Here is a 12,001-nt window from a genome sequence, read left to right on the forward strand (position 1 = left end):
ACTGCAGGCTCTGCAATTGCCCTGTGACAGCTGTGACTGTGCAACTACTGTGCTACATGTCATGAAAGTAACTTCCAACAGCACTCACCTGATGCTTCATTTTTTAAAAATACATCTCTACCCCAGAAGCCCACAGCATGTTTGTTTAAATAATCACTCTAAATTCTTTTTACCTCCTTCCCCAAGGATTGTAACTAAAATTATAAACAAATCGCATGTAAAATGTGGAGTTTTTCTTGGGAGAGAAAGGAGGTGATTCATATTTCCAGTTATTTAAATTTACTGCCTAATCTCATTTTCTCTACCAGATAAAGCCCAATTTTCCCAAAGACCAGCAACAACCTGCCCATTTGAAGATAAAAACTCCAAACACCATGCCTCGTATTTTCCACAGAACCAAAACACCGTAACAGAAGATAAAGTGAAACGAAATATTTCTGAACAAAGGAAATGAGCTCTCAGAAGTCAAACCCTACCTGAGTTGTGCTTTAAGTTCAGTAAACCTGGGTCTCCTGCTGGGGTCGTAGGCCCAGCACTTGGTCATAAGGCTGTAGAGGGTGGGAGGGCAGTTTGGAGGCATTGGGAGCCGCTCACCGTTCTCGATCCGCCCAATCACATCATTGTTCTTCACTCCCTGGAAGGGCTTTACCCCGTGCATGAGGATCTCCCACATACACACACCTGAGGAACACACACAAAACCACCTTTTCTTCACTGTGAGCAAACAATGAGAGCTTTCTAAAGAGAAACAAACCCCAGTTTTGTACTAATAATGCAATTTCTTCTAAAATATATAACCAGGGACTTGGTTTGGACTTACCGGCAGCAGGGATCACACACACAGCACCAGCCTCACCTACTGATGAGGCACAGTGACCCACAGCTGCCTCACACGGTCTTTTACCTGCCCTAAACCACTGCTTGCTCATATTCAAATCTCCTCTCTCTTATGAGGTAGAATGTGTTTGCTTTTCCCTCTGACTCCTTCTTCCAACTGGCCTGTTCTGACATGTAAAGTGCATTTTCACTTTGAGGGCTTTTAGGGCTGGCATTGATCCACATTTTTGGGCTGAAAACGTGTAATAAACCAGTTTCTATTGAAACTGCATTAGAAGAATGTGGTCTGTCACTCTAGAATTGGCCAAAGTGTTCCATAGGCCTAATTTTCCAACTCTGACAGTACTGGAGTTTTCTTCAAACTATTATAAACCCTTCACTTAAAAACATTCAAATTTTAAATTGAACTCTTACTTCACTATCCTGCTCTTATTTCAAGCCTCATCACTTTTGTGTTCTGTCTGTACAGGCCAGCAGTCAGCACCAGTTGGAGCACAGAACATCAGATTATTATAAAATGTTGTATATTTGGGAAAAAAGATTAAGGTTTCAGTACATGTCTATTTACCCTTGTATTTAATGAGCTTCTGGTTGTATTTTTTAAGAGGCCAGGAGCTATATAAGACAAGTTAAGTGGGAATCTAGCATTCAGGATCTGGAAATTGGGTATCTCATAGGATGATTGCACATTAAGCAAGGAAATGTATATCAACATAAAGAAAAAGTCAAAATGCAACAGAGAAACAGCAAATGACAATGGTATAACACAAAAAAACCAAAGCAAAACCAACAGACAAAAATAATCTCTGTCATAACTATGAGCTAATTTTCTTGCACTTTCATTTCTCTCAGCTTCTTACCAGAGGTAAAAAATTCATGCAAATTCAGGCTTATTGAGCAGGAAAAGGAAAAAAAAATACAGAGGTGGAAAACACGCTGGAAGAAAAACTGGATTTTCAGAATGCACAGTAAAAACTGTGACAAATATTTGGAAATTATTCATTTATAGCAGTCAAAATCAACACTGGACTTATGCAAGAGGACACAAGAACCCTCCCCACTTGGTTTTCACTTACCAAACATCCACACATCGCTAGCTGAGGTAAACCGTCGGAAATTGATGGACTCTGGCGCCATCCATTTGATGGGTAATTTTCCTTTGGAAGCTACAGGGAAGGCAAGAGAGGGCAGGCTGTTATCCCCACTACAGAGCTCAAAAATAGATTCTGTTCCCAGTGAAATAATTCATAGGCAAAGCCAATTTCCAGTGAAGTACTTCAAATATCGAAATGTAAGCTGTATGGCTTTACATGAAATGGAAAATGAACCAACAAACCCCAAAATAATAATAATAATAATCCCCTAAACCTCCCTTAAAGACCCCAATAACAAACCCCAAAACATACCAAGAAATGATCATGTCAAAATTATTTCCCCTCTTAGCAATTAAAATGATAAAATGTAGCTCAGCAAAGTGAGACAAATAAAATGAGGAAACACAACAGAGTGTAAGGGGACAGATAATGGATAATTTAAAATACGCAAAACCAGAAAAATATTAAAGATGAGATTTATGTAGTCATGGTTTAATAATATAAACCAGCTCTGGAATGCTACTGTTTGGGACCCAACATGCAATCTTTATTTTCCTGCTGCATTTCCCATCTCTCAGCACTGCAGGACATCTCTCAGCTCCTGGAGACATCAAAGCTCAGGATTCCATCCAAAATGGGGCAAAAGTAGCATTCAAAGGCAGTTTTGTACTGAATCTCACTAGTCCAATGGCATCTGAAGTATGCAGCATGCAATGACAACACACACTCAGCACACACTTCATCTGAACCTACATGTGAATTTGATCCTTTTTGCACCTTAAAGAAAGGATCACACCTTGTGATCCTTCTTCTTAAGCACATAGAGGGATTTACTGCCATTAATTAAGTGTTGAATAACTTCCCTTTTTATACAAATGCATCAGCTAGACCAAGGAAATCTGGTTAATTCCTCAACAATGTGAGAATCAACTGTGTTTTCACTGCAAGAAGGATCCAGAGGTGCCCTCACCTTTGTAGTAAGTACTGTCTTCCATGTATCGGGACAAACCAAAGTCACCCAATTTCACACAGTCAGTGGTAGACACCAGCACATTTCTAGCAGCAATATCCCTGCCAAACAGAAGAAACAGTACTTCTAGTAACTTCAAAACATGAAGTGGTAAAGTATCATTAGCTGAAGAAAATTTATCTGGTTTAGGATTGCAGTCCTGTAGGAGGTTTCCTAGTAAGGAGCTCAAGTTCTCATTGCAGAAAACAACAAGATCCCCCCGAGCCTCCTTTTCTCACCCATTGTTATTTACATGTTTTAACATAAATATCTACATCTCTATGCATAGTTATTACCTTACATGCAAGTGTTTGCTCATACATTACCACAACACATATATAGAATTACACAGTCAGTATTTAAACACAAGTGAATTGCTTAAGTTTAAAATTAATTCTACTTCATAACTAGAGTTTTGTGAACTCTTAGTTGCACACAATAACAGGTTGAAGCCAGCTTCTTCTCACTAGAAACTCATGTTCACATTCAAGGGAGTAAATTTCAAAACCCACCATGGAGGAAATTTAGGTTCATTTTCTGGTTAAGCAAGTACTTGTATTTTATAAATATTTTATTTCCCCTCCTCTTTACTTAAAAAGCCATCTGCCCTTGTTTTGCTTTTCTGTATTTGAATGATTACAGTTGACTCACAGCTTGAAAAACTACTGTAACCACAAAGCAACAACTGAAAATGATTCCGATGGAAATCTGGCACCAGCTCCAAGTCAATCCAGGAGTGAACCAGCAGGTGTCACCCTTGAAAAGGGTGTCATTTTAGCGGCAGCCTCTGCAAAAGCCTCCCTAAAATGTTACGAGCAGTAACATATAAAAAAAGACAGGTACAGATAAATATGTATGAAGTCTTACCTATGTACAAATCTTTTGCTCTCCAAGTAGGCAAGAGCTGTGCTGAGCTGGTAAGCATAGAGTATCAGAGAGGCCAGGTCCAAGCTGTACTTCCTTACTTGCAAAAACGACCTCAGCTTTTTGCACCAAGGAGGAAAAAAGAGAAAGAAATTAGGACGAGAAAATAACAAAGTTGAAAAAGGCATATTTCAAATGGTGACGTTTACATGAGTATGAATGGGCATGACTTCCTTGTCTTAAAGGCTGGATGAGGAAAAGAAAATCACTTCCCATGAAGAATCATGCCTGCAGTAGAATTCAAGTAGTTTTTCTACATTAAAACTGTTAAACTAAAGAAATAACTGTAATTTTGTGCATTCTTTTCAGTCTCCTTTTGAAAAGCATCTGCTGTTGCTGTTGCAGAGTGAAGCACTCTTGGACTTTTTGGTTTTTTCTACCCTTTAGTGCAGCCTCCATTTATGGCCTAAATCACTTCAGAACTGAACAGGACCTGGCCAACCCAAACACAGATTGATCAGTATTAGAAGCATTCATTTTAATAATTAGTTTTAACCTACATGTGCTAAAACAACTGCATTTAGCTCAGAGTGGCCAATATCAGTGCAGTATATTTGTTAGCTCTATTCCCAGTATAACGCAGGCAGGACCTACTGGAAGGTGGCACTAGTGTGTCCTTATAGATCAAAATAAGGCTTTGAAAAGTGATTTGGGCACTGGAAAGGAAATCTATTGACAGAAAATTACTTCCCCACTACAGGTTTTTCTATCCATCCCTTTTGGGTTTTTTTTGGAAAATGCACTGCAGTTTGATAATTGCAATGACCATCACATAATGTTGTATGAAATATCACTGCAGCTCACATTTTCAGAAACGTGGCTCAAAGAAAACATCAATTATAAAAAGTGAGATCTCATTTTCTTTAAAGCATTCATCCAAAAAACATAATAATGAGGGAAGTCATCTTATCTAGAGCCCCTGCTGCAGATATTCTACAGGAAAAAAAAAACTCAACATAAAAAATGCAGCATTACTCAGGAAGAATAAAAGATGTACAGTTTACTTCTGGAAGGTATGTTTGCAAATGCTGTTTAACTGATTATCACATTATCATCATCATCTTGACAGAGGTCATGCTCTCACTCTGGAACTGCAATTGAATGCTCTGAAAACTCTGACTAAATCACTCTGGAATGAGGTGATGCAGTTCCCCCCATGGAGGAGAAGGTCAAAAGCTGCCACTCCTGTTTCTGAGTCCATAACTCTGCAAAGGAGTATGATATCATGCTTGATAGCATGTGTTACTATTGTGAAGTGTTTTTCCAGCCCTTTCTGTGAGCTACAAGAGAGGAGAGCAGAGCTGCACAAGGATTTCTCATACCTCTCCAAGTGTACAGAGCTCCATGATTATCCAGACTGGGTTTTCTGTAATAACCCCAATGAGCTTCACAATGTGGGGGTGATCAAATTGACGCATTGTTACTGAAAGGAAAGCAAAGAATTCAGTGCATTACATAAAACCTTTCTTAGAAATAAAAACCCCTGTTGGTTAAGCATTTAGCCCACGAGCAGAGAAGATAATCACAGGACTTCAAACAACTGTTGCAAGCAGTAATTTCTGGTCATTCCATGTGCTGAGGGCAGGTAGAAACAAACACTGATTGCTTGAGCTGTGCTGTTCTGCACTTACAAAAATGCAAACTGCTGTGGAAGGTGCCAGTCAGGTCAGGCTCTGCCTCTCAGCCCTGGATCTGGTTATGGACATAACCTAAGTTAATAAAACAACCTGTCAAACCAGTGCACAACCAGTTAATCTGTTCTTTTCTACTGGAAGAGAAGGCTAAAACAGTCTGTATAATTCAATTACTGAAAAAAACATGTTTGCCAGATTATGATATAGACAAAAATCTTATTTAATCATTACATCCTTTTATTTCCCATGGAGTTAATTTCAGTCCTGGCAGCACAGCCACAGTATGCTTTATGCAATATGACATAGGAATCACAGAATGGTTTGGGTTGGAAGGGACCATCAAGCCCAACCAGTTCCAATCCCCCTACCTTGGGCAGGGACACCTTCCAGCTTGCAGGTCCCAAGCCCCATCCATCCTGGTGCTGAACACCTCCAAGGATGGGGCAGCCAGAGCTTCTCTGGGCAACCTGTGCCAGGGCCTCACCAGCCTCATCACAGAATTTATCCCAAAATCAAATTTAACCTGCTCTCTTTTCAGGTAAACCCATCACCCTCGGTCCCATCCCTGCCTTCCCTGATAAAGAGTCCTGCCTCAAGTTAGGCAAGAATAAAACCCACTTTCTGCTTCTTTGCACAACCACAAGCTAAAACCAGGAGGTGTTTTTGGATTTATATTCCGATGAGCTCTGAATTCTCTACTTCTGCACATGGATACACAGCAACCCCCAAAAAAATCCTTGGACAATCGTGTTTATAAGACCAAAAATTATAATAGTTTAGTAACATATCTTCCTGAAAAGAAGATATTATGGGAGATAATATATTCTTTAAAATATTACTGTTATGAATAATACAGGGGAAAATGCAATAAAGAAAAAATCCCTATCATTGACATAGCTTAGGGAATAAATAACATGAAATGTCATACAGGCAATAACAGCTGCTAAATCTTTTCAGCATTGAAAGCTCCACCATAGGCAAACCTCAAAATATCCTAATATTCCTAATATTAAAATATATTAGGAAATAAATGTATTAATTCAGTGAAGTAAGCAACTGTTCTGAGCAAATTTGCAGTCTGAACACAAGACAAAGGCAACAGATGGGAATTAGAATGAAAAAGAGGAAGAAGAAATGGCAAAACTATTAAATCAAAATTGAAAAGTATTATTTATGTGTCGACTACAGCAGCATTTCCTAATCTGTCAAACTTGAAGCATAATAAGGAGCATTCAATGAGCAATTATTTTCTACATTGCCAGGAGACAGCAGCCTACCTTGTGACTGCTGAGTTACTACTGTAAGCAATGGTATTTACTGTTCCAACAGATAGAAATGCAATGGAAAAAATTACAGTAATTTACAAAAAAATCTGACATTCAAAAATGAGAATCCATTAGCCATTAACACAGGTCTTCTGAAGGAGATGAAAAAACTCCTTGAATAAAAGAATAGTAAATAAAATATACTGTAACATCTGACCACAAACAATTACTTTACTGATAAAATACAATACCTTTACAACATTTAGAGGTTACAACAGAGGGGATAATAGGCAAAAAATAAGGCCTAAGTGCCACATCTTAATTTGCTTGCAAAACCAAACAATAGAAGAATCAGTAACTTTAATATTTTTTTTAAAGTTTCTGTTCCTACTTACCCCAACAAAAAAACCTTCCTCCATACATGAAATGTGCTACTTGGGGAATGCAATATTTGTAGGCAATTATTTAGAAAAATGGCCTATTCTAGCATAGATTTTAATTCTGAATTTTCAAAGCAGATCTCTCTTAAGACACATTTCTAGCAAGGACAACTACCTGACCTGGCACATGCGGTAGGAGGGAAAAATATCAGGGTATATATTAATAGAATATTTACAGCAGTGTAAGAATTTTCTGGCACAGGTGGCCACAGTCTTTGCAAGGAGAAGTTAGAGAAATGATCCCAAAAGAAGTTGCTTAATACTCACAGGCTTCTTGTAAGAATTTTTCTCTAACACTGTCTGAAGTGCAGTTTTTACACGTTTTGATTGCAACAGCCATAGCTGGATTTTCCTGAAAAATATTATTGAGAAATAGCTGAAATACAAACCACCAAAAACAGCCCACTAAAAGCTGGCCCTTAAAATTCTGGCAAAATTACTTTGGAAAAATTACTATGAAATAAAATACCTTTAGTTGAGAAATTGCATGTTCAAAGCTTCAGTGTTAAAATACCATTATAATCATGACAACTTGCATACAACATTTACATGTAATGTGTCTTGAAAAGATTTAATCTGTTCTAAACCATGTTAAATTGTGGGAAAATTACAATAAAAGATAGTAAGTTTAACCGAATAGTACTGTAAACTTTTTGTGCTATTGAGGAAAGTAAACTCTTGACAATATTTAGCAAAAAGAGAGGGAGGAAAGAGATCTATAAACCACACTTGGCTAATACAAGCAAGCAACCCAGAAAGCCAAATTAAAGATTTTTGTGGCTGTAATTGTGAATCCAGACTACAAAGGAAAGTAAAACAAAGATTTTTACACATTATCTTCACAGTGAGTCAGATCAAGGCTTTAACACCAGGTTCAAGAGAACCACATGTATTGAAAATCAAATGGACTTTCCCATCTGAATATCCAAAAATGAGAAGTTCTTGATGGCTTGAGAACAGCTGAAGGGTTTTAAAACTAACTTTCTACATTAGGAATGGGCTTGTTCAAGGACCTGTATGTCCTCCTTCCAAGTGGAAACTGGGAATTGTCCATTATTTAATGAGCAGTTTACAAATGAACCTTTCCTCAAAATGCTACAGCACTGATGAATTTCCTCATCCAATTTCTAAGGGCAGTAGGAAATGAAGATTCAGAATTATGTTCCATCTCTGCTCATGCTTGGTCTATTTTAAATCTGTTTACAGACAAAAATTACCAGAATTAGAATAGCATTTCTATTTTGCAGGATGAAGTGTCTTATTTTCAAAGTTGCTCACAAAAGAGATCTTCAAGTTGACTTTGCAGGAAAATATTGATCTAATCCTTTTCTCACACATCAAATGCTCATAAACTAACTGAAAAAGCTGATGGTAAATCATGATTTTATTATTCCCTTATGAAACCAGGATTGAATAATCAGCCTGGGGATGAGACCTCTGGATGCCTGCCAGACCCATCCCTCTCCTGTGTTAAACATCAAGTTTTTGAAATATCCTTTAATCAACAGGGGCATCAAAGAGAAGAACCTCAGTGTCTGCAACCAGCAAAGAGATTTGGAAGAATAAATGTTGGAAAAGGTCTGATATTGGGGTTTTGTTGATCTTTTGGTTTTGGATAAGGAGACACACCAGTGAGAATGCATCAGACTGGACGTATTCTCTGTACTGAGCAGGAAATGGTTTTTAAATTACACTTTGGGATTAATTCCACAGTTAATCAGCCTTTAAAGACAATCTGGGATTCCTGGGATTGTTATAGCTGAGCAATAGGATGCTGTATCTATAAACCCATTTTCCACTCAGTACCCTACACTTGAGCCTGGCTATGACCCTTCAGGAATACCTGGGAGAGGTGGATGCTGAATCAGGACTTTACAAGTGCCATGAACAGGGATAAATGGAATTTTTGAGATTCAGCTCTGAGCTAGCAGAACAAAAGGCAAGGAATATCCCCTATATTTTTGCACTCAAGGCTGAACATACAAAGGGTACACTGCCATGTTATTAGAACTAATCTTACATTGATTTTAAGATTTCTTCCCAGAGTGTAAGTTACACTCTGTGACCAGAACATTAAAATTTAATGACATCACTGTTCTGTTTCACAAATCCCAGAGTCCTAAATGAAGTACATTCCTATTAATAAAATAAATCCACAGGTGGCTGTTTAAAAATCTCAACAAAGAATGTCTGAGTAAAATCCATTTTCTAATTCACAAAAAATCATGGAGACAGCCAACATTTTCAAAACAACAGCCCATAAGAAAAGGGTCTTTAATTAGTTCTACAGAGTTCTAGACTTATCCATCATTCACCAAGTGAGTGAACCATTACACCCTGGTACTCCTGTTAACTTGAACAGAATTAAATGAAAAATAAGAATCTCCCTCAATGCAAATTATATCAGATGTACTTTCTAAATAAGGGTATCAGACCAGACTTTAAACTTGCCTGAAACAGAAAATTTATCCTTATTTACTTAAATATTGCACTGAAGATTATTTAACCCACTGAGTCCTGGACCCTAATCAGCTGTTGCTGAAGTTAGAACTAGATTATTGTCCACAAGAATTCTTGTATAATCTATCAAAACTTCCAACAATTTAGTCTAATATGAAATATTTATTTTATTAGGGGCCTTTGTTGAAATTAACTATTTTTTGCAGCTTTCTCTTGCTATTTTACACAAATTTTTTTTGATCTATTGAAACGAAATCTTAGTCTTTCTAGAAAAACTCATGAGCACCATCCTAAATAACACAAGTCCCTGGTTTCACTGAGGTGACTCTTGTGCATTGGGATTCTGCTGGATCAGTGTTCAAGTATTTTGTATTTTATTTCAGAAAAACGAGGAACTTTATTAGCCTTTGTTGTAAGAGAGACAGCGAGACTGTCACTGGACCAAATTTTTATTTGTTCTGGAAGACTCAGACCAAGACCTCTAAGGAATACTCTTATTTTTTTTACCTAGCTGAGTTTTATTGTTCATTTTGGTTTGAGAAGTGAGGCTTACCGGGCTCATGTAAACTCCTTGGTGCACATCTCCAAACTGTCCTTCCCCAATGCAGCGCCCCAGCTCAATCCTCTCCCTTTGAATTTCATAATCTCTGGCTACAAGAATATAATGCACTTGAAATATTAAGTTTCTGCTGAAGGGCAAGGAAATAATCCACAAGACACAAAACTCAAAGTAAGTCACTCAAATGTCTCACATATGAAAAACTAAGATTAACATTTGCTGCACACCAACCTCTAGAGATGCTGCACACACACAGTGGAGACCTCTCAAACCTCTCAGTTTGAACCAAAGCAACAGGAAAAGAACTGTGAGATTGTTAAATTAATTACAATGCACTTATTTCAGTGCAATAAACAGAATTAAATCCTTTCAATTACAGCTGGTGAAAGAGAAAGCACACAAACAGTTTAAGGCAACACCAATGATGTTAAACTCAGCACACATCCCTTTGGCTGTTTAAGAGGACTCCACCATGTGCTGGTTTAGATTTTGGAACCATCAAAAAAGCCCAGAGAACTTTTAAAGAGGTAACTGCAAGAAAAAAATACAGGAACAAGAGGATGGCAAATAAAGACAAAATGAAAGAGTGAAATTTTGAGTGCACTACACCTCGGCCAGTGTGTAACTGAAGCAAAATTGAGATGTTTGGTGGCCTTATGAAATTTTGTTAATGTCACAGTTTAACAGGCTGAGAATATTACTGATAAAAATGGCTCAGCACTTCAGCAAAACATGTAATCAATTGCAACTGAATGATTTCATTTGCAATTTAATTTCTAGCAGACATGGAAAAATATTTCAGGAATAGCAGAAAAGCATGCACAGTATATGTTTTCACCTCTACTTGTATTATTCAGAGAAAAAATTATAACCAACCAGCTTAGATCTTCATAACCTTGACTTTGACATCATTATCACTACAGAAGTAATGTCATGTAGAGCTGGCTAACAAGGTGATAAATGCCTTTTTCATCTCTTTTTTTAAGTACTGCATTTTCCTCTTTAAAATCCCAAAGCTATCTGGTTTAACTATAAATAAATAATGTTTATTAAATGAAAGTGAATAGTAAGCTTAAAAATTCCACATCATTCCAAATTGCAAGCATACAGGGATGGGTAAAGGGTCTCCTGTTACCTTCATCTATTCCATAGCTTTCTGCAGTGCAATTAAGAGAAAAATCAAATGCTTACTTAGATGGAGCTTCTTAAAATCAAAACAGGACAAACATTTTTCAACATTAAAAAAAAAAAAGAAGAAATATACTGATGCAATTTTAAGTTTACATTAGCAGAAGTCACAGGCCTATTCTTGTGATCTTTACTGACTCAGTCCTTTGGGAGCTGAACACTTGAGTCCCCTTCAATCCAGCAAAGCATTTAATGAATTTCCCTCCACAGCCCATCTCATGGGTTTTGCATTGAAGCCATCTTCAAGTGTTCAGCACATCCAGGGCTGGGCCCACAAGTAATTACTGCCATGAGAATTTAAATAAAAAGGTTGGGGGGGTGGGGGAAATAAATTACACAAAGTTAATCTGTTAACAAAAATAAAGGATATAATTTATCAGTATGTTTTGATCCTGAAACTATGTTAAAACAATATGTAGTCACTTAACTGCAAGACATTAAAAATGCTCAGTTTATTTCTGGAAAACATATATTCTTGCTTTTCAAATACTGATGTTCAAATATATATATATATATATATATGTTTTGTAAAACATATATTCTTGCTTTTCAAAGGTTTTCCACAGCTGTGGAAACAATGCTGTGAACACT

At 37.3% G+C, this 12,001-nt stretch overlaps 1 protein-coding gene across 8 annotated transcripts in view; it reads right to left on the reverse strand.

The window, feature by feature from the left end:
• PTK2 (protein tyrosine kinase 2) overlaps nucleotides 1-12,001 on the reverse strand; it is a 188,217-nt gene that overhangs the window by 27,729 nt on the left and 148,487 nt on the right. For 6 of the 8 annotated variants that reach the window (XM_030968664.1, XM_030968597.1, XM_030968588.1 and 3 more), the window contains 8 exons: nucleotides 11,358-11,378; nucleotides 10,217-10,314; nucleotides 7,471-7,555; nucleotides 5,187-5,287; nucleotides 3,808-3,923; nucleotides 2,902-3,002; nucleotides 1,914-2,003; nucleotides 477-681 (listed from right to left, as the gene is read on the reverse strand). In XM_030968664.1, the coding sequence (XP_030824524.1) occupies nucleotides 477-681; nucleotides 1,914-2,003; nucleotides 2,902-3,002; nucleotides 3,808-3,923; nucleotides 5,187-5,287; nucleotides 7,471-7,555; nucleotides 10,217-10,314; nucleotides 11,358-11,378 (817 nt within the window). The remainder of the gene's footprint in view (nucleotides 1-476; nucleotides 682-1,913; nucleotides 2,004-2,901; nucleotides 3,003-3,807; nucleotides 3,924-5,186; nucleotides 5,288-7,470; nucleotides 7,556-10,216; nucleotides 10,315-11,357; nucleotides 11,379-12,001) is intronic. The other 2 variants (XM_030968615.1, XM_030968607.1) reach the window with 1 other exon arrangement.

This window comes from Camarhynchus parvulus, chromosome 2, assembly GCF_901933205.1.
Source record: "Camarhynchus parvulus chromosome 2, STF_HiC, whole genome shotgun sequence".
Lineage (NCBI taxonomy): Eukaryota > Metazoa > Chordata > Aves > Passeriformes > Thraupidae > Camarhynchus > Camarhynchus parvulus.